At 47.3% G+C, this 22,377-nt stretch overlaps 1 protein-coding gene across 4 annotated transcripts in view; it reads right to left on the reverse strand.

The window, feature by feature from the left end:
• The window catches only part of dyrk1b (dual-specificity tyrosine-(Y)-phosphorylation regulated kinase 1B), a 39,176-nt gene that overhangs the window by 1,273 nt on the left and 15,526 nt on the right, over positions 1-22,377 (reverse strand). The window contains exons 1-10 of one of the 4 annotated variants that reach the window (XM_062538650.1): positions 18,299-20,679; positions 7,449-7,591; positions 6,785-6,904; positions 6,230-6,418; positions 5,807-5,954; positions 5,208-5,494; positions 4,135-4,281; positions 3,452-3,613; positions 1,741-2,044; positions 283-386 (exon numbers count right to left, since the gene is read on the reverse strand). In XM_062538650.1, coding sequence (XP_062394634.1) covers positions 283-386; positions 1,741-2,044; positions 3,452-3,613; positions 4,135-4,281; positions 5,208-5,494; positions 5,807-5,954; positions 6,230-6,418; positions 6,785-6,904; positions 7,449-7,591; positions 18,299-18,440 — 1,746 coding nt within the window. In that variant the 5' untranslated portion in view covers positions 18,441-20,679. Of the gene's footprint in view, positions 1-282; positions 387-1,740; positions 2,045-3,451; positions 3,614-4,134; positions 4,282-5,207; positions 5,495-5,806; positions 5,955-6,229; positions 6,419-6,784; positions 6,905-7,448; positions 7,592-18,298; positions 20,680-22,377 lie in introns of those variants that run through there. The other 3 variants (XM_062538649.1, XM_062538651.1, XM_062538652.1) reach the window with 3 other exon arrangements.

Raw genomic sequence — 22,377 nt, forward strand, 5'->3', positions numbered from 1 at the left:
AAGAGTGACACACCTGGACTAAAGCCCAAGGAATTGAAAAGTAAATCTTACTCTAGTCCCATTAACACACAAAAGGCCCAATTTACTAAAGGTTTGCATGTTTAAAAACAATGTGCAAGCTGATATACTAACAATGCACACAATACTTTGTTTATTCTTCTGATTCTTCATTTGAGAATTTAGCAAATCAGGCGCTAATGGCAAACTAATCCAAAAAGGCTTGCGGTTGAAGAATGTGACTTCCACCCGCGATGACTGCAATGGTGAGTGAAGACCGCATACCTGTGGACTCTGCATCTCGTAGTCTGTGTGAGTGACTGCGCTGTTGTAGTACCGGTTGCTGTACCGGTAATTTCGGTTGTCGTTGGAAGAACCGCTGGATCCACCTGGAAGCAGGAAGCAGAGTAGCCCATGAGTGAGGCACTATCACGTCTCGTCCCATAAAACCCTGAGCACTACAGCCACAAAAAGTGTCTGCGGTGGCCGGGCTGGGAATACATCATTGTGCCGCTGGTGGTCAACATGTAGTGGCCATCAAGCTAAAGCTAGCAAGTGTGGGTGTTTTAGCCTGTATGTCTGGATTTATCTGGAAGGTGGACAAATAATGGCCATCACCCACAGCCGGCGTAGGGTTAAGGCTCTAGCACACTCCTCCGTCTGCGTCACGCGCACGCGGCACTGGACATTTGACGTGCGTCATTTTAGACGCATATAAGAGGCATACTCCAATGTCTGTGTCCTGAATGCGCGCCAGCCGATCAAGATTAGCGCCGGCGCACTACGAATTAACTGTGATACTCTAGGATGTGCGACCACTGAACTAAGGAAGAGCCAGGGAAGGAGTGTTCCACACTTAAATACATAAAAGATGCAGCTGTTAGATGAGGAGAAGCACCACTACTAGTACTTTCTCATGTTTGCTGAAAAGTTTGATGAGTTGGTTCTTCACATCTCTCCATTTATCATCCACCAGAACAGGCACAGCACACCACGCGTTGGCTAGCATTCCAAGTTACAGCTAAACTAATGGGTTAGCTTATGGCTAATGTGTATGAGAAATCCCATAGAGATGCTAACGGTTAGCATAATCGATAAAAGTATATATTTAGAGCGAACTTCAGTCCATTTACACAACTTGGATTACATAGGAGGTCTTTGTTTACAACTGACTATTAAAATACTCAAAGACTAATGTTTTGTCATCATATAACAACGTTAGCGTGTAGGAAACGCCAGTTTAAGTGTTCTTCTGTCTCTGTTTGCTGCGTTTTAAGCGTTATTTCTGTAAGTGCTCCACCTACTGGAGCGGCGTCTTTACAGCAGTTCCGTTTCACACATGCGCAGTCTACGCGTGAAAGAGACGCGCGGTCTTAAATTTTGGTCGACTCAAAGACGCAACGCATGCCGTAAAAATGACGCAATTCTCGTCACGCGCTCACCAGTGCCGCGTGCGCGCGACGCAGACGCGCGACCATACTCGTGCCTTTAGTGCATTGGCACTGGTGTGGACAGGCACAGGTGACAGGTGTAATTGGAAAATATACACAGGAGAGGTGCTAGATTCTAGAGGCTAGATTCCTTGTGCTATATATTTAGGGAATCTCACACCGGGGCCAATCAACAGCCAAGCCAATTTAGAGTCAAAAACAAAAAAAAACACTAACAAAGCAACCTTAGTGGGCAAAAAAACCCATCCCCCAACAGGATGTTGTGTGAGTGTGAGTGTGAGCGCGGTCGTACCCGAGCTAGACACAGAGCTGGTGGTGGACGTGGAGTGGCTGTGGTCCATGGCAGGGCTTGTGGAGGTGGAGCTGCTGGTGTTGGTGCCCTCGTCCGTGGTCTTCTTGAAGAAGTTGTGCTGCAGGGCGTAGAAGGGCGTGATGCGCGTCTTGGGGTCGTAGTCCAGCATGCGCAGGATCAGGTCCTTGAACTTCAGGTAGTCGCACGGGGCGTGGCCCTGCTCCCCGGCCCGCCGCCCGCCCGGACCCCCGGTCTCCACCCCCAGAATCTCGTGGAGTCTCCGCGTGGCTGGGGGCTTGTACTCCTGACCATGGATGAAGGGATAAAGAGAGAGAGAGGGAGAGAGAGATATGGCATTAGCACTCCCAGCATTTTTCAGCCCCTATAATCTCATCAAGCCATTTTCCACCAACACAAGAGAGCTACGGAATACAAAGAAAAAAAATCACTGGATTCTAAGTATAGTCAAATGTTATTTTATTTCTAAATGTGTAAAATGCTACTGGATCTTCCTCAGATAAATGTTAGTGTTCACATTGATTAATAAAAGCATATTTGCCATTCGTTAAAATCACTGCAACAGCAACGAAAGCTCAGTGGAATCACTGACTACCAGTTACAGGAATCAAATCACACATGCTTTCTTGGGACATTCATAAACATCTCAATAATATGACAAAACATTCTACTGTAAGTGATGTGCTATGGGCGATCGGGTTTACTGTGAGGGAAGGTCAATGGATTACAGATCAGGTATTGTCTCAGTGAGATTATGGATTTATTACAGGACTCGGTGGATAATGGTGCTGGGATGGAAATGGATGAGATTACATCTGGGGTGAAGGGATGAGAGTCACTCAAGGAATGGAGGCGCTTACGGTTACACTTGGTTTGGGCACCCCTTTCTCCTCTAAACACACACATGCATACACACCAAGACATCAGGCTATCGGCTACAGGGTGTTTGAACAGGAAACCCCACCTTACTGCTCTGACTTGATTTATCTCCTTACCACATAAGCTCTCTCACTCTCTCTCATGGACGCGCACACACACACACACACACACACACACTCACACAGGCTGAGCTGACCTGGTCTGACACAATGTAATCTCTTTTTGCCAAGTGAATTATGGCTTTGTCTGGACCCTTTACATGGAATGCGCTCACCTTGTTTCACCTCCCTCTGGTTCCTCTCTTATTCTATCCATCCTTCACCATCTCTCCCTCCCTCTCTCTTTCTATCTCTCTTTCCCTCCCAATTCACTCCCTTTACCTGATAGGTCCTGCATATATTTCACAAATCAAACCGTTGTCACGTATGTGATGGTGGTGGTGAGTTAGAGTGTGAACTATTGACAATGGACGGATGCAAGGGTGTGGAGGCAGGAGGCGGCTCATGACGATGCTGGGGCCCGAGGCCCGTTCTGACTGGGGAGGTGATAGAGTGGCGGTGACCAGAGGGGAGGAGAGCGTAGCTCAAGCTCCAAAATAAGCATCCAAATTTGACCGCGCCAAATGCACCCGTACTCCCACCCCAGCCCCTGCTTTTGTGGTCTTGTGGTCTTCTCTTGTCCGTCTTTTGCCTCTCGTTCCCTCTTCGGACAGCGGTATGGGTGTGGGGGATGGTGGGGTAGAACAGGTGGGTGGGGGGTGGGCGGGATGATGAGGATTCTACTTAACGTGGAGTAGTAGCAGAGTGTTACTCACAGAAGCCGAGGGATATAGTACCTTCTTAATGTCCTTGTTTTTCTTGACGGTCCACAGGCCGTCAGACAGCTTGTCGAAGTACTTGCGCGCTTTGGGGGCCTGGTCCAGCATGTGGTTGGGAGGGATCCCCAACACCTCCACTATCTTATTCATCTGGTCCACCTGGCGAACGGAGCACACGGGTCAGTCAGCAGGCACGAATACAGACAGACAGAAGCTCCTCCGCACCTAACCACGCCCAAACTCAGTAGTGCCCCAGAAAGGACAAGTTATATGGGCTACAATGAGCCGACAGTACATCTAAGTAAAGGGTGTGCATATGCCCATGTGGATCTATGCATTTATATTACCACAAACATGCAACTGCACATAAAGGGGAAAATAACACAAAACAAAACAGATGAGTAACCTCAAATGCATTAGAAAGCAGGAACAGCTTGTTTGCAGATAAATATGATGCTAATGGATCTGAGAGAACTGGGCAGGTAACTCCAGTTTGAGTGGGGCTTTAGATTTAAAGGCAATTTGAAAGGATGTACTGTCGGCTCATTGTAATATCATTATCCCAAGATGATGAAACCTTATCATTAGCAAATATTAAAAAGGCAGTACTCTGAATGAGGTCTGATCAGTGGTCAGATAGATATGCAGAACTGTGTGAGCGAAGGCATGCTCTTATGTACCTCGTTGGAGCCACTGAACAGCGGCTCGCCCGTATGCATCTCCACCAGAATGCAGCCCAGGGACCACATGTCTATGGCCAGGTCGTACGGCATCCCCAGCAACACCTCTGGGGACCGGTAGAAGCGGCTCTGGATGTACTGGTAGATCTGTGGAGAACACGCAGCAGAGAGGAAGAGACGACATTACAGGGGCGTCACGCATAACTATGAGCATAGAAACACCCTCATCAACCGACTGGACCCGCTTAGGTGCAGTTTTGCCTTTTCGCCACTAGAGGTCACTAGACTCCGTGTCTGACTGCATGAAAATGGGTGCAGCAGCAGGAACAGCAGGAGAGAGCAGCAGCAGCAGCAGCAGCAGCACACTGAACCAGAGGGATTCTATTCTGGAGATGTGCATTAGAGAAGAGGCCCATTTCCTAGTCACTGGGTGGATCCTTTTACCATGTGCTCCCTCCGTGCCAGCATGCTATAAAGCACATCCTGATGGGCATGGCTACAACACCACCCTTATGTCATCTCGTGCAGAAACCACTGGGTAATGCACAAGGCATTCTCTCAAGGCAGACTCTTGCTGTCCATTTTCACCTCTTAGTGGGCTGCAATGGCGGTCCTTTAGGGGACACAGGGTGGGGGGATTGCAAAGTAGGGGGCTTGTTTTTGAGAGACAACTTAATCAGGTGCTTTAGCAGCTCATCAGTACAGCTCTGAAGCCAAAGGAAGGATGCGGGTGCACTCTCTGCCCCTGTTCCCATGGTTTCCCTCATCCCCTTGGTAACCTTAACCCCTTCCCATCCTTGAGCCGGAGTTACTCTTCAAGGTCTCCGCTCCCCCCCCCGCGTTAGAGAGGTGTGATGTCAGGGATGTGTTGTGTAAGCCTTCCTGACCCATGCCAAAACACTCACACACTCATGCAGCCTTTGGGGTGCCTTATGAGGGAGACACACACACACACGCTGTGGATGGCCACACTACCGTGTTGCACAACAGGGCCACAAACTCTAACGCCCTTATTACCCTCCGCTCACACACACACACACACTCTCTCTCTCTCTCTCTCTCTCTCTCCTCACCCTCTGGCCCAGTTGACAAGAGCTGCCAAAGTCGACAATCTTGATGGCGCTGCGCTTGGGGTTGCACAGCAGGATGTTTTCGGGCTTGAGGTCGCAGTGGATGATGCTGAGCTCGGGCGTGGCCAGGAAGAGCAGCGCCGTGCACAGCTGCTGGGCGAACTTGCGCGTCAGGTTGAGGGAGACACCGCGGAAGTTGGTGTTGCGCAGGAGGTCGTACAGGTTGTAGGAGAGAAGCTCGAACACCAGGCACAGGTGGTTCCGGAACATGAAGTGCCTCTTCAGGTGGACTGGAGGGGAGGGGAAAGATGGGGGGAGAACAGGAAAAGAGAGAGAGGGAGAGAGAGAGACAGGGAGGAGGGCAGAGATGGAGAGGGAGGAGAGGAAGGAGAACAGAAAGGAAGGGAGCACAGGAGAGCCAGAAAGACAGGAAGTCAGTCAATCAGCCCACATGACATTTCCCGTATTAGGTCACACTACATGCTTGCATTCAGTAGATATGAATAGGGAGTGTTTGGATCAGGTTGACCTCAACCCTGGAAAGGCAACAGGGGCCAACAGGCCTGCTGCTGTTGTGTGTCAGTGAGGTGAGCCTCTCTCACCTATATAGTACTTCATCTCTGTGTCGTGTTTGTTCATGAGCTCCAGCAGCCGCAGCTCAATCTGGGCCTGGTTCAGGAAGGCTTTCTTGTTTTTGATGATCTTGATGGCCACCCACTCCTGCTCGTGGTGGTCATAGGCTTTCACCACCTGACAGGACAGGGACGAGAGGTTAGTGTCTGGAGTTCTGTGACGAGTTACATATAAAATTGTCGTCTCCAGGGACATAAATATATGAAGAAGAAAGCAAATCATAAGTCAGTATCTTTTGGCAAGACACGTCACTGCAGGTTGTTTCTATGTTGACCTTGAAGTTTTCTTGTCTGCCATTGGTCTGAGTTGCCATAGAAGTAGATTCTAGGACTTTCTATATCACTTACAATGCCATATCATAACCTTTTTCTTGTACCCAGAGCACTCCTCACCTGTCCAAAGGAGCCCTTGCCGATGAGCGAGTCGATCTCGTAGCGGTCCAGCCACTTCTCCCCGTTCTTCACGATGTAGTCGTAGTTGTCGTCATCGTAGCCGTCATTGTAGACCTTGCGCTCCTTCTTGGTGCTGGAGTCCTCAGGGGGAACCTGCTGAGCACGCCGCTTCTTCTTAGTGTAGTACACCTACAGGAGAGAGAGAGAGAGAGAGAGAGAGAGAGAGAGAGAGAGAGAGAGAGAGAGAGAGAGAGAGAGAGAGGGAGGGAGGGGAAGATGGAAGAAGAGGGTGAGAAGAGAAAGAGAGAAAGAAAGAGAGGAAGGGAGAGAGGAAGAAGAGGGGGAAAGGACAACAGATGAGGGGGTTAAAAAAAAGGTGCACAGACAAGGGAGAGGACAGAAAAATAGACAAGAGGCATATTAAGCGGACATTATGTACAGGAGCTGAAATGTTTGCGCCAATGGGCGCCTTTCTCTCGCAGAACAACACCCCTTTGTTTTCAACGTGCCGGGAGCCGGAACTTGGGGACCAGTGCGAGACGGGTGACCTCTCACCTCATTGATGTGCTTGTAAGTCTTGATGAGATCGACAGAGAGCTTTCTCAGCGGGGCGCTTGCGGGATCTCGGAAACTCGGGGGAATCCTCCTCTGCAGTATGGTCATATCTGACAGCACCTGGAGGAAGGGTTCATCAACATCAGTGAGGAGAGCAACTCAAGCAGCCATCACTGCAGTCGACCTGGTCATACTGAATACACTGTTCCGTGGCTGTAATGCTCAGATTTGAGGGAGCATTTAGGCATACTTGTTGTGCATGTAGGTACACTTATGTAGTGAGTGGGTCAAGTTAGCTTAAGCAACAAACGTAACAGAAGCCACTCACCATTGTTTATAGTGTTCTAGTGAATATGGCTCCATGTGTCCACGCTTGCATAATTTGCTTGCATAATATGTGTATGTGTGTGTGTATACTGTATATGTGTATATATGTGTGCGTATATATTTGTGTGAGTGAGTTTGTGTGTGTGTGTGTGTGTGGTCATGGTAAATGTGTGTACATGCTTGGAGCTGTAGTTGTGTTCCAAAGTATGTGGGACAGTAGGCTGATACTGTATGCATACGTCACTGCGTGAGTGTGTGAGTGTGTGAGTGCGTGAGTGTGTGTGTGTGTGTGTGTGTGTGTGTGTGTGTGAGAGAGGGGGAGGCAGTGGTGGGGTACCTGCTGCTGCTCGGCCATGGAGTTGATGTTGAAGGAGGGGTGGCTGTGCTGGCTCGACATGGTTGGCTCAGCGGGGGAGAAGCCCAAGGCGGCAGGCTGGCAGAGGGTAGAGGAGGAGGGCTTGCATCCTGAGCTGCTTCCACCTTCAGAGAGAGAGAGAGAGAGAAAGAGAAAGAAAGAGAGAGAGAGAGTAGTTGAAGAGGGAAAGAAAGAGAAAGATATTCTTTTAGTGAACATATCACCATTGAGCAGCTCACATCATGAACACTGACATGGGTGTGGGGGAAAAGAGGACTGCACTGCAGGGGAAGCACGCACACACACACACGCGCACACACCACACACACACACACACACACACACACACACACACACACACACACACACACACACACACACTCACACACGGAAACGTGGACATACAGTGGGGATGAGGAGTGTGGGCGGATTCTGGGGAGAGACCCAGGAATATAGTCCATAGCCCAGATCTTTCACTAATCCATCATGAGGACCACAGCAGCAGCAGCAGCAGCAGCAGCCGTGGTGATGCTGATGCTGGTGGTGGTGGTGGTGGTGGCGCTCGTAGTGAAAGTGCAGCATGTTCCAGGTCTCCCTGCTCCTCCCAGCACACAACGGAGGCACAGCGATTCAATTACCCGGGTCACCATGCCCAGCACAGAGCAAGCGAGAGTGTGTGTGTGTGTGTGTGTGTGGAGAGAGAGGCAGAGCCATGGCAGCACTGCCACACCTTCATGGAAACAGCGAGCGAGTGCCTTTCTGAACATCTTAACCAGAAAGAACACACACAGTGCACCGCGCTGCAACCTTTCCACGGAAAACTGTGAACCGACCACTCAAACGCAGGGTCTATTAACACAACTTCCTTGAACAGCTGATCAGTTTACAAAACAGGAATCTGAGGTCCTTACAGGCCCTGTTTCACCATCCAGCTCCGAGAGCTCATCCTCATACATTCATACTGCCTCAGGTGAAACTAACCAGGGTTCGCTGGCCTCTCACATTTGCTGGAGTGCATACAGCCAACGAGGGACGCCATGCTGCTGGTCACACCGTTTTGAGAGAGGGGAGAAAGAAAGCAGCAACACGGGGTCATTTAATGCGTTCTCGCACTGATGGCCAGGGATGGACAGAAACAGCTGTTTGGGAGGGGCAGAGTTCCTCCAGAACTCGCCTGGTCCTTCGGCCATGCTGGAGATGTTCTCCCTGAGGGTGGTCCAATGTGGTCATCGGGTCTAGTTTCATGTCAAGGTTTATGGGAGCAAGATCTTAAAAGTCCTACTCTACAAATACCAAACACAATTTAGGGCTTTTACCGAGTAAAAAAAACGTGAAAAAAAAAAACACGGGACTATTAAAGACAGATAAATGCCCTAAAAGGGAAGAGTTGATGAGGAGGAAGACATCTTGGATGAATGAAGAGATTCATGCTCACGGTTAGGGAATGAACTAAGTGGTGCGCATCAGAGGGTGCTGTGAGGGTGCCAAAATGTAGGACAGGGGAACTATAGATGTGCACGTCTACACGCACGCACACACACACACACGACACGCACGCAGCGTTGTGTTCCAAAAGACAAAAGGAAAGACTAAGTGGTGAACTCCGAGCTTATGCAGATTTAATGCTGTCCCATATTTGATGGATAAAATTTTTAACTACAGGATTCAACTTTTTTTTTGGTGGCGTTTCTGGAACAGTGTCTTATGAACAGTGGCAACGTCACAGAGGTGGTGTGTGTGTGTTCGGTACATGTCAGGTTGTCTCTTTCTGCCTCACTGTGTGTGTGTGTGTGTGTGTGTGTGTGTGTGTGTGTGTGTCTTTAGTGCCGAGGGGTTACCGTAATTACGTGGCAGGCCTTTTGCGGAAGGGTGCGGAAGCGGAGAATATGAGCATCAGACAGGGATGGGAAATTGATGGGATATTTCCACAGGGCGGAAAAGCTTTTATCCCCGAGAGCGAGGCCGGGCCTGACAGCCGGGGACGGATGGGGGTGAAATTTATCAACGACACATTACAACTCCAAATAGCCCGGCCCGATCAATGGCCGTAGTTTAAACAAAGTGCAGAACGACACATCTGAGCGCCATCAATCCCAGGGAGTGACGGACCCTGCACCAGCGCCACACGCCCGTGAGGAGGAGGCCCAGCCGGGGCAGGGCAGGGCCGAGCCGGGCCTCAGGCTGGAGATGTCGAGGTGGTGGTCATGAGAAGGTGCATGTGTGTGATGCCTGCGCGCGTGTGCGTGTGTGTGTGTGTGTGTGTGTGGGGGGGGGGGGTTGTTGGGGGCATTACATGCTAGTGATTCATCGGAGACTGTCGGTCTCAGCTCATACAGACCTGCAGCCAGGGCCTGGCTCCACTCTATCAGAGAGTCAAATCGATAGCATACAACAACGCTCTCGCTCTCTCTCTCTCTCTCTCTCTCTCTTTCTCTCTCTCTCTCTCGCCCTCTTTCTCGCTCTCGCCCTCTTTCTCGCTCTCGCTCTCTCTCAGTCTTTGCTGAATTTAAATTAAAAATAAAAGAGAAAAAAAATAAACTCTTTGGCTGCTGCCGATTTTGTAAAGATTTTGAAGACAAGAGCTCACTGCAGAAAAAAGGGGAGGAAAGGGACTTTTCTCTTTTTTCCCTTCTCCTTCTCCTTCTCCTTCTTCTAATGGCCAGCAACAGGGAGACTGCTGCGCTGCTCAGGCCACTGGAGCGGCAGACTGTTTGCTGCTCAGCTCCGGGTAAAAAACCAGGACGGTGGATGATTTTGATTTAGCCCAGATTCTTTTGCGTTGTTTTAATTAGGCAAGTCCCCCACCACCCCCCACCCCCGCTCCCTCCTGGCCTCGTTCGGTCTGGGGAGGGACATGACGATTGTTTCGAGGGCGAGCCACCGAGTAGCAGAGGAGAAAATGTCACACTGCGCCTTTAAATGCTGAAGCGAACACATTGAGAACTTCCTGAGTGTGACACCCCCCTTCCTCCGCTCTGATTGGCAGAGGCCCCCTCCTTCTCTATGTGCTCATTGGCTGCCAGTATCCAAGGGCTGGGCGGCGAGGTCTCTATAAATAAACCCTGGTAGCTTGTGCTGTATCAGCAACCCTTCCCACAATGCTATTCTCACCCTCCCTCCCTCCCTCCCTCTGCCTGTTACCTCTTTCCCTCTCAGTCTCAGTGATCTGGCCAAAGCACTCACATAAATGTTGGCTCTAATGGGGGAGTATTAATAAAACATAATAGGTAAGGGCACACGCTCATCTATAGAGACACAGGTGCCTGCACGGGATTTATTGTCACTTATGCAAGTGTCAAATCGCAGTAGTTAAATATATCAAGTGGTGTCTGAGGCAATCATTTGCGGCAATTAACCACGCACAGACCATGCAACCCCCCCCCCCTCCCCACAGCTGACCAAATACAGCTGCCAGCTGCCAATCAGGGTGTCACCATGGCAACAGACCAGCCCACTCCCTGTCTCTAAGGAACAGGAGGGGTGCTGATGGGGATGGTAGTGGTGTTGGGAGGGGAGGTGAGGATGGTGGTGGTGGGGTTGGGAGGGTATGGAACAGCTGAACCCCCCCCCCCCATCCGCTTCTCCCCGCCCACCCGCTCATGTCCGTGTCGACCCCTATCTTATTCCCTGTTAGGGTAATGGGAGCAGTGGTGCCACCGAGCCAAAGTTGGACACACAACTAGGGGTGGGAGGAGTGGAAGTCAGGAAGAGAATGAGCAAAAAAACAGAGGTGGGGGGTGTGTATGTGTGTGAGTGTATGTATGGGGGGGGGGTTGGTGGTAAGCATGTCCCATACTAACATGACTGAGGACAGGGGGGGGCACCTGGTTACCAATTATTCGCTATAGCACACCTCACTTCAGATGTCACCGGAATGATACCTCAGTATCTCCTACACAAGGCTGAATATATTCATATGTAAAGTATGAAGTGACAAGGAACAGCTTCGCAAGTTCACCAACAAGTACAGGCTCCAACATCCTAGTGCACAATGGGAAAATCACCATCCAGAGTGAACTCACCACCAACATCAGCTGGTCATACAGCTCACCAATATCTGTGAAACATATCTGACTCCAACAATGTGTTCTGGCACACTTAAAGGTGAAGGTTAATGCAGACACATTAACACAGAATAACTGACTGTTAGCGAGTACATGTGAGCTTTCATGTATGTTACTATATATGTAGATAAGAATATCCCGTATGAAGGCTATGAAAATAAAATGTGTGTGTGTGTGCATGTGTGTGTGTACGTGTATGAGAAAGTTGACTGGTGTCTGCAGTCTGGTCTAGGTGAGTGCAGGTCACAGGGGAACAGTCACACTCCTGCTCTGCCCTCTAAAACCCGCCACACTGAGAGACAGGCACAGCTGAGACAACCACAGCACTGTGTACTGTATGCCTCTCTGTGTGTGTTTGTGTGTGTGTGTGTGTGTGTGTGTGTGTGTGTGTGTGTGTGTGTGTGTGTACGCATATTCGTGTGTATGTGCAAGGAGCGGGTCAGCGGAAACTGGAACACACAATAAATAACTGAGGTTCCAATCTGTGGAGAATCCCTTCTCTGTCCTTCGCTGGCTGTTAGCTGCTCGGCGGCGGCACCGGTGGCGCGGCGTTCCTCGCTCAGACCTTCAGACCATCCCTAAATCATGGCACACATCCTGCTACCTGCCTGCCAATCAGGCGCCGTCGCTTCGGAGGGCTCTATCCGAGGTGGTGCTGTGACACATGCAGCCTGGCAGCCATTGAGGCGGTCTGGTCCAACAACTGAAATATCACACCAGGACATTCCTGTCCTGTACCGCCCAGCACCCCCATCTGAGCAACCCCACTGACCCCTGTCTCCCAAACACGCCAGTTCACTAGTCGATGGAAGGGTGGGGTAGGGCGGTGGGGGAATCTACCTGTCCCCCCCCACACACTGCCCAGGAAAGGGGGTTTGTGTGTAACCATAGCGATTTTGCATCACTTCCTCTGGCGTGGCTCCTGCACTGGCGCCCAAAGGCGGAGCACTTTCATTCCACTTCCTCTGGACCACCCACATGCTGCCTGTCTGGCTGCTGTGAGTGTGTGTGTTTGTCTCTATGTGTGTGTGTGTGTGTGTCTTGTTTGTGGTTGTGTATTGCCTCACACCCTGCTCGTGTCTCTGCCTGAGTCAGAAGTGAGGAGGAGGAAGAGGAGGAAAGATTATTCATATGAGGATAAATGAAGTTTCAAAGTGCTCGTGCTGCTGCAGCCTCCAACCGCTCGCTCTCCCTCCCGCTCTCGCGCTCACACACGCACCCGTTTACAGAGAGCTCTCCATCCTCAGAGTTTGAACTAGCAACTAGCAACTCAAGAGGCAGCACATGCCCCCTTCTCTCCACCAATAGGAATCCAGAGCACTGGAATAACCACCAATGAGCTTGCAGCTTTAGGAATACAGGAATCCAGAGTTTGAGTCACTGAAGTTTTTTTTTTTTTTTTTTTTCATTTTCTCTCTCGCTCTTTTCTCCCTCTCCACAGCTCACAAAGACATGGCTTCTGTTCTGTCTGACGTCTGCCTGCCTACCCAGTGCGTGATAACCCCATTCCATTCTGATCCCTGTTCCCTTTCAGTCCTGCTGAACTTTAGATGGTCACCCCACCACCATCCACCCCTCAACCCCGAGCTGAGTCAGACCCCTCGCTATTAATAAAGAACCATCTGGGTGGGCAGCTCAAACAGTGACACTGGTAAATTGAGAGCTCACACAAGAGTCAAGACATAAAAATAAAATAAAATACAACCCAACCCCAGTCAAAATCAAACGGCTAAGACAGGAGGGGTACCAACGAGACTGGGGGAGTGGGGGTGGAGGGGTGAACTAAAACAAACTGTTTGGTTAAACTGGGAAAACTTGGGGCACATAATCCAGGTGACATAACTACTGCAAATCTGGTGGCTATTTGGACAACTTCAAGAGACATCTATTTAACGGAGTGTGAGGCTTCCTTTAAATGCTGAAGGCGATGTATAAGCAGGCCAGCAGGCTTCCCTCCAAAGCATTAGAACATAGAGCAGCTAAAATAAAGAAAACAAGTAACTGCGGGGTCAAAAACTCAACTTTCACCTGAACCCCACTGCTGTTAGCTCAATGAGAGTGACTCCACCGTTTACCCAACTGAAGTCTGTTGTGGTAATTCGCACCAACTTAAACGTTTTTTTTATACCCTGGTACACCCATACTAACCAACATTTTTCTGTCTGCCAGTCATGGCCACTCTTTAGGCTACATCTTAGCTGCTGCACACAAAAATAGTGAACAGTTAAAAAAAAAAAAAAAAAAAGGTAAGGTATCCAAAAGAGCTTCTAAGCTCTGCTCCCCCACTGAATGGTAGCTACGCCTAAAGGGTGGAAGGCCACCAACGTCAAGCACACACCCCCGCACCAGCCTCCTCTATCGCCCACGGTATCTTCTGTCAAAGTCCTGCTCTAGGAGGTGAGCTGGTGCTCCCAGAGACGCAGAGGTTGTATGATGCAGGCAATTGATATAAACTTAACTTTAGGATTTACTTCCTGCTTCCTGACTCCTCAGCAACAGAGGGCAGAAAAAGAGATGAGAGAAAAAGATGATGTGTTGAGGAGAGAGAGAAGGGGAAGAGACAATAGAGAGACAGAGACAGATTATGTGAGAACAAGTAAACAGACAAGAGAGAGAGGGAGAGGGAGAAAGAAAGAGAGGGAGAGAGAGAGAGAGAGAGAGCGAAAAGGTAGAGTTGCTAAATGTTTAATGCGCTTTCCGTGATGGAACTGGCTGTGTCAGCGTGGATACAGTGAGCAATACACGCTGGGGAGGGATGGGGGTGGGGGGGTAACGGTGCAGGGAGGGGTACTGGTGGGGGATTGTATGTCTGCCAAGAGATGTAGGACAGCTAGGGCCTGGACTGGCCCTCTGTTCACGAAGGTTCACCCACTTGCACTCCACTGGCGAACAAAATGTTTCGGCCCAAACCGTTTGAGTCCCAGATTGACCGGGAGGAGGGGGGTTGTTCACAGGAACTGGCAGCACGGGAATGGCTGTAGCACCCCATCTTGTAGAGACTCAAGTGTGTGCGCGCTTTCTTCTCAGCTACAGTTACGCGACTTCAACCGAAGTGACAGATTGGGTGTCCTGATGGACTCTTTCACCCCTTGGACAATGTCCCGATCTAACCAGAGGACAGAGGTCAACACTCTCTCAAACAGTCATCCAACAAGTGGCACCAGTAGGCAACCCCATATCATACGAAACATCATCTTCCAAAAGTATCCTGCAGAGACGAAAGCGGCTCGTGTACTTTCCTGACCAAAAACCTGAGGATCAAACATTAGCATACATGACGCAACTGAAACAGTACAACTCACACGAGTAACTTTACACGTTTCAACTCTAGACTATAAATTGGCACAGGAAACAAACAACTTCAAAAGGGAAGGGGGAGGGAGAGGAGCAAAGGTCAGAAAGTGTGCCTGTATCTGTGCTATCTGTTTGTGTGGGAGTGTGGGGTGTACGCAACAAATGTCTCCGCCGCACGGTCCAAACTCCACTAATGTCACAGGAAGCACATTTTTACTGCCGTTTTTTCGCTGTTGTTGTGGTTAAAGAATAAAAGTAGGCACTCCTGCTCTCTTTTTAAAACACTTGAACAGAATATTTTTCTGATTCCCCCGCCCAAAGGGACGCTTTGAATCAACTTCAGAAAGGGGGGCTGGTGTATGCAGGGCAACACGTTGTGCCCAGGGTTCATAACTTGCATAGTGCCTTTCACTCTGGGGGTATATTTATCTTTAAGACAGTAACTCAGGCCTCCAAAACCCAGCTATGTCCACATTGCTCCGTCAGAGCGACCTCGCCGAGATGACGAAAATAGACAGCAGGAAAAAGAGTTGGTTGGCGACACGGATATAAATAACCTAATTTAATAATGAATGAGGAATAGCTGGAAAGCTACCCAGTTATCTAGGTATGAGAACACCTTGCACCCAACCACCTTCCTAGCCTCATCAGGCACCCCGTCCTCTGTGAATCCCAGGTCCAGGACCTATTACTGAATGAATGCTTTGATTTACACCTAAACTGCTGTGACTTAGGAAGGGATATGACCAAGGCCTGGTCAAACCCGATGTCCTGGGCTGAGTTGGGCATCAGCTTGGCCTGTGTTGGGTATCAGCTATACAAATGAGTAGTTGTCGTTTTAAGAAAGAAAAACGTTTTTGTTTTGCATAACACACAGGGTCAATAGCAAACCGGGACAGTCTCCATAGGGCCAGAATAATGTAATCAGTGGAGGTCACATAAAAAAAAGTTTTCTCTCCACAAAAGCAATGTATCTGGCCTTTAAGCTGCATTCCTGAACAACAACGCAAAATAGTGCCGATGATTTTCCATATCTCCACTTTTTTTTCACAGTGTGAAGTGACCCAGATCTTGTATCCTTGATGAGAGCTGGCTAGAGTGGAGGGGAGGAGAGGTTGGGCTGTAAGCAGGGCGGAACCTTCCACAATCCAATTTAAAGCTTACATTGGTTGAGGGAGAAGGAGCGGGCATGTTGGGTGGCTTGCCCCAGTCACAGGATATGGTACCCCGTACTCATCTAAGTCTTAACCACCCTCAGACAGGAAGGTCCTGACCAAATCAACAGGTGTCCACAAACTTGAGGTACAGGTTAGTTTGAGCTCTCAGGGAAAAAAAGTTATGCTTATTTAGTGGTGGTGACTGACATCAGTAAACATATTTCATTCTTCACATTCTTGTATGAACTGATTGATCCAGCGATTTTCAATTGTTTGACTCCTGGGGTTCAGGAGTTATAACACCTGTTGAAGTTCTCTCATTCTGTTGTTGTTGTTGTTGTTGTACTGATAATGGCAATCTACAGAAGCAATAAATTGCTTGTTTGGAAACTTTCTTGTAATGGGCCAATTAAGTAATTATATCTTAACTGCATTAAGCAGCTTAGCAATTGACGGATAATTGAATCCTTTAATTCAATGCTTGGACAGAACAAGAATGAACTCCTTTCCAAAACAAGTTAAGTAATAACTGAAAAGAGAACCGAATTTAGTCTTTCACCTATCCAAAACATTGTTACAAATTCCAGTTTGCTTGTTTTGAGTTTCACCTCAATACTGAACAATATTTTCTCAAACATTTCTTTTCAAAATATTTCTAAAAAAAATGTCAAAAAACATCTTTACTATTAAGCCTTCCTATTTTGTTTCTTAATTCTTACTTGATACCCACTATGCAGTGATTGCATAACATACATTTGATACCCTTCTGCAGAAATTTGATAAGTCTTCTGAAAGACTTCTGCTTTCTAAAAGAAAAATCCAGTTTCTTCAAGTGAATCAGTTAAATTTACCCTCGTCTGTAATGTGCTGGAATTTCAACGGAACACACTGTTCTGTGTGGCTGCTTGCTGCATTGTGGCAACTATGACCTGCGGTGCATCCTCGTAGACCAAACCTTGCTCATATTCCATAGCAACAGCACCATGCACGTATACGCATACGAGATGTGCATGAGCCGACTCCTTCAACCACTCAGTTGTGCCCGGATGTCTTTATTCCCACAATTGTTTGCAGCAAATGGTTGTCGGGACAATGGTGGGAAAGGGAGCGGTACTTGACGGTGGTCACTTAAGCCATGTGAGAGAATTCACAATAGATGTCCAAAGTGTGCATGGAACCGCCTCTGGGGTGTGCTAAACCTTTGTATGAGAGACCACCTGGCCTGCCATAACACCAGAGGTGCTTCAGGTGTCTAAACAGCACAAAATGTCATGCAGGTTACTAAAAAAAAAAGGTTTAATAAATGGTCCACTTATCACTTCCTCTACACCAAGACACAAGCAGATGACATTACAGACTCAAGAGCCCTCGCAATCATCTCCGAAAATCAAAACTGCACAAGTTCTCCGCCTGTGCATCCAAGTGACAGATTTAGTGAAAAATTAAACCAAAAAGCAGTTTCTGATGAAAACATGCAACACTAGCAATGTTTTTTTTTTACCGACAACCCCTTTGCCTTTTGCACTTTCACCTCAAATAAAACGCAAGCAGAGTTACTGTAGGTCTTCCCCGATTCATTCGTCCGCCTCTTCTCTCCCTCGTTGTGACGTCACTACTGTAATACTTTTTTCCCCCCCAGAACTATGACAGTACATGCTTTTGTTGTTGTTTGTTGGTTCGGGAGAGAATGAGTTGTGACATCACCACTCAAGACCAGGCAATATACACGAAAATGGAAAAGCAAACGAACATCCTATGAAGTCAGACAGCACTAGTGCTTTTTTTACCTTAAGAAAGTTTCATGTCAACTATCCAAAACATCATTCAGATATGAAGCAGAGCTGTATCGGAAAAAAGCACAGCTAGCATAAATAAAGTGTCAGAAATCTCTATCTGACACGCTAAATACTGCCTTAATAGAGTCAGTAAAGACAAGAAAATCTCAAAATGGGATCAATAACCTTGAATTAAAATAAGTTATTCAGTTTAAATAAGTATTTTGTTTAGCACCACATCATGGGGATAGAAAAATCTGTGGTTCAACAACACCCTGTTCGCGTAACAAGCATAACACATCCCAGTACCATTCATCCTCACACTCAACAGGTGCAACAGGGGGAGGAGGGGGTGGAGGACAGGTTGTTATTGGGAAACCCACTGTCTCCTCTGTCAAGAAGAGCACACATAACACATAATGTAATCAAGTCTGAGATCCTATAGCTCCATCACATTTAACGGCATTGTAGATGTGCTTGTGTGAGTGTGTGTGCTTTGTTTATGATGCATGCAGAGACAGAGAAACAGAGATAGCACTAACTTCTTGTCGGCTTCCGTAGCAGGTGTGACTGGGGTATGTAGCGATTCTGATCTGGGTTGCCAATCCAGGATTCGGTCGGCAAGTTTGCGACCATTCTGTTAGAAGGCTGCGGCTTCTCCTCAACTGACGAAGTGATCACCATCGGAAACGCTTACGTGGGGGCCGTAGTATCCCAGGAATCGAGTCAATCAAGTTTATCGGTGTGTGGATCCCGATAAATTACTTTGGAGAGAGTTGTGGACACATCAAGTATCAAGTAATCCTTGCCAAATAAATCTTCAGACTTTCTTCGATCCAGCACTGTACATCCAACAGCAATAAAACTCAAGTGTGAACCGTAAAAGGCAGGTATACATAAGGATCTGACTTGGGTTTACCACAAAATATTCTTCAATTACTAATGAAATCCTGAAGCGACAAAGACAGAAGGAGCTGATGAACGAAAAGGCACCATTAACTTGTTTCCAAACAGATTCACTTCTGTCATTACTATTCCCTTTATTACTATGTTTCTCTAAGGCAATGACTTGGGTTTCAGGCAACAATGCTCACTTTAGACGTAAAAATATATTTACTTAAACTATGTATTTGCTATATAATTTATATATATATACATACATATATATATATATGTGTGTGTGTGTGTGTGTATCTCTGATCCTTCTATATAGATATATATATTTATATTTGTAGATCTATATATATAGTCTTCTCTGCTCTATGTTGTTATTATTTGGTTACAAAAGGTCTACTTCACAGCTACAGTTGCTTCACAAGTCCCATTAGAATTGGAAAAAAGTTTCTCTGCAGTTCAAGATAAAAAAAAATACTTATATATATATCTATATCTATATCTATATGTTTCAATGGTAGGTAAAACCTTACTGGGCCAGGACCCACACTTATATTTTCCAGTCAGGATGGTTCGCCAGCTGACAAGGGAACCGGAGCTAAACCTGGAAGTGTTGGTAGGCTGGGGGTAGGGGGTGGGGGGTCTCAATTTCCAACACCATTTACCCCATCACTCTCACTAAAAATAGCAGTGGCTTCTTATATTGCGTCTAGGTTACCTACAGTGAACTAATCAGTCACTATGAAGCAGGTAGGTGACAACAAACGTAAAACATTGGCTAATTTCCTCCTTCAACAGGAAACCCAGTTGGCTATTCCTAGTCAGAGAATACAATTCTAGGGGGGAGCATATTCCAGAAAAATAACAGATTTCAAATTATTGTGGAATATGTATACGAAAAAACAAAACTTAACGTTGATCAGTCTTCTCCGCCAGACAGCAAAAAAAAAAATGCACCCTTCCCCCTTACACGGAACTAACGCTAGCAAAGTCCGCAGATGTCAAATGGTGACCTTATGTGCTGGCAGGTCGAGGGAGGGGGGTGAAATGGGGCACGAGGCTCAAAACAGCATAAAGCTTGCGAATAATGCTGAAGGAAGAGGAAACAAACACGTGCATGCAAAGAACACACAAAGTAACGAAACGAAGCAAAGTGCGGAGGTGCAACCGATGTCACAGGCACAACATTTAACGACTGCTTTCAAAAAATCCTTGATGTCTTTCGTGAGAGCTTTCCCAGAATCTCAGAGATACAAACGAAGACAATTCCTGAAGACGAGGCTCACGATCAAAGCCTCCGTTTGTTTTCTTCGTAACAGGTCCTCAAAACAATAACAAAATAACCCTGTTGTTTCAGCTTTACCAAAAGCTGTATTGTGTAGACGCGGTGGTCTTGAATACTATGGGAAATCCACACGGTCCACGGGTCCGAAGGTTTCCTTTAGCGAGAAAGTAATGACAGCTCACTTCACAACAACAATGCAAGTAACTGTCCTTATTCCGTCAATGCATTCCCCAACAATAACACGAGCGAGTGTTAATACAATACAAGCGTTTTAGGCTAATCTTGCGTAGTCAGATTTGTGCCGGAAAATTTCTTCAAGGTTCCCAGCTACTTAATGTCGAGATCAACAAAAACTACAAAGATCTTTTCCTGTGTTATTACTTCCATCCTGTCTGCTTGTCTGAAGCTTCCGCGTAGGACTCAGTTGGCAGTCGCTCTCCTCCTGCGTGTGTCTACTTGAGTTCGCGAGCGCTACTGTCCCCCTGGTTTTCGGTTTTCACACTTTAGAATCTTCCGCAACAATTTTGTTCTCCGAAAATATTTCCGAGTCGGGCTGGTTTAAGTCATATTCGCCCCTTTCCCGTTATTACTCCCTGTTGACTAGCCTATCTGTCCGGCTCCAGATCCACACCCTGCAATGAGGATTGTTCCAACAGCTATTGAAGCGCGGGGGGGTGGGGGTGGAAAGGGGGACATCTGAGATATGCTCCTGACAGGAGCTCGGTTGACGCAGCTCTTCGCGCATAAATGTTTTAGCACCCAAAGAAGCGGATCTACTGGGAGAGTCATGGAACAGCTATAGGGAAGATGACGCACACTTTTATCAAAACACATTTGTCCAATTGTTATATGCGAGACACAAGTGCTTGATCAATTCAACCCACACATATTTTGGCTTCCCCCTACCCTACGTAGTTGCGCCACCAAGCCAGTCCTCTCCATTTATAGTTACTCCGCAGATACATATACTGTACATATATATAGACAGAGAACTACTAACAGTCAAATGCCCACCCTTAAATGCACATTCTAAGAGAAAAGATCCAATAAACAATGGCATTTTGACAATAATGCGATTTGTTTGCGGAAATATATGATATGTTTCCACACTCAGCTGTGAAGGACTCCACTTCTAACCTCATTCGTATGCTCTTAACATTAGATTAATCTAAGGTTTATGGCTTGTGTAGCCTAATTATTTATAAAAAAAACAGTTTGGGGAAAATCACAAGTGTTGTCTCTGTGCATGCATCTAGTATACAGGTTATTTTTTTCTGAAGTGTGTGTTTGATTTAATCAAGTGCCCTTAAAGTTTCAACTTATTTCAACTTTTCTGTGCTAAAGCGCGCACACAGACCTTCCTATTCGTAGAGTTCTCCTTCTCCTACTCCCTCCCTCCTAACCCAAAAGCGCGTTCACAGACATCTCATTCTCCACCCCCTAGTGCGCGTTCGTAGGCTCTGTTGCTATCCGACGCCACGGCAGCTTGTGCGCTATTGGTCAGAAGAGGTCCTCTCCACTGCTTCAATTGGTCAAGTGCGGTATGTAGGCGGAGAAAGATGAAGCGGCTGCCCTGTCCCCCTAGCTCCTTGTTGTCTCCGAACGCTGCGCGGAGGCAGAATGATGTGCACGCGGAAATGGCAAAAGACTTCAGGTAGATTGATAGGGGAGGGGATAAAACAACAACGGAAGCAAATAAATAAATAAAAATATACAAATGCAGGGGAGGGCATACCCTTATCAAAAGAACGTTTGTTCTGCAATACAGACTCGGTCACCGGATATTCCACTGAAACTTTACACTGCCAACTTAGTTTAGATAAAGTATCGACTTCAAACTAAAACTAAAATAATTCCTCGCCATCGGTATATTACAGAAAAATCACGAGCACTTGACACTATTCTGTTTTGTACCAAACTTGCATTATTGCAATAAAACAAATGCCTACATACTGAATATGCACGCAAAGGAAAGGAATGTCGTCAACACGGCTCCCCTATTTTTGCTGGCCTCTATGGACTAACTACATCCTAAGGGTCACATGCAAATGTTCTATGCAACCGCCCAAAACCAGAGGTCAATCTAGTGGACTTTGGATATGCATTTGCAATACTCAAGAACAGTTGTTAAGGCAACCAAAATTCATCTGAAGCGTTAATAAACAGCAGTTGTATTACCCCAGAAATGTATTACATCATAACACCCCCTGGAGTGAAGTGTGATACAGCAATACATTAGAAAGATCCTTACAAAACATTGAGTTGATATCATTTTTCAACTTTAACATCTCCTTTTCTCACGTTATCTGAAAAGCACGGCCAGTTAAGTAATGCTGTAATAACCTGGCACTGGTCTTTTAGAACAGTCTGAGAATAATTCGAGTTGTGTGTGGAGCAGCAGCAGCAGCAATTCCTGCTCCTGTGAAATTGCGAGTTCATAAG

The sequence above is a fragment of the Sardina pilchardus genome, chromosome 6 (genome assembly GCF_963854185.1).
Source record: "Sardina pilchardus chromosome 6, fSarPil1.1, whole genome shotgun sequence".
NCBI classification, from domain to species: domain Eukaryota; kingdom Metazoa; phylum Chordata; class Actinopteri; order Clupeiformes; family Clupeidae; genus Sardina; species Sardina pilchardus.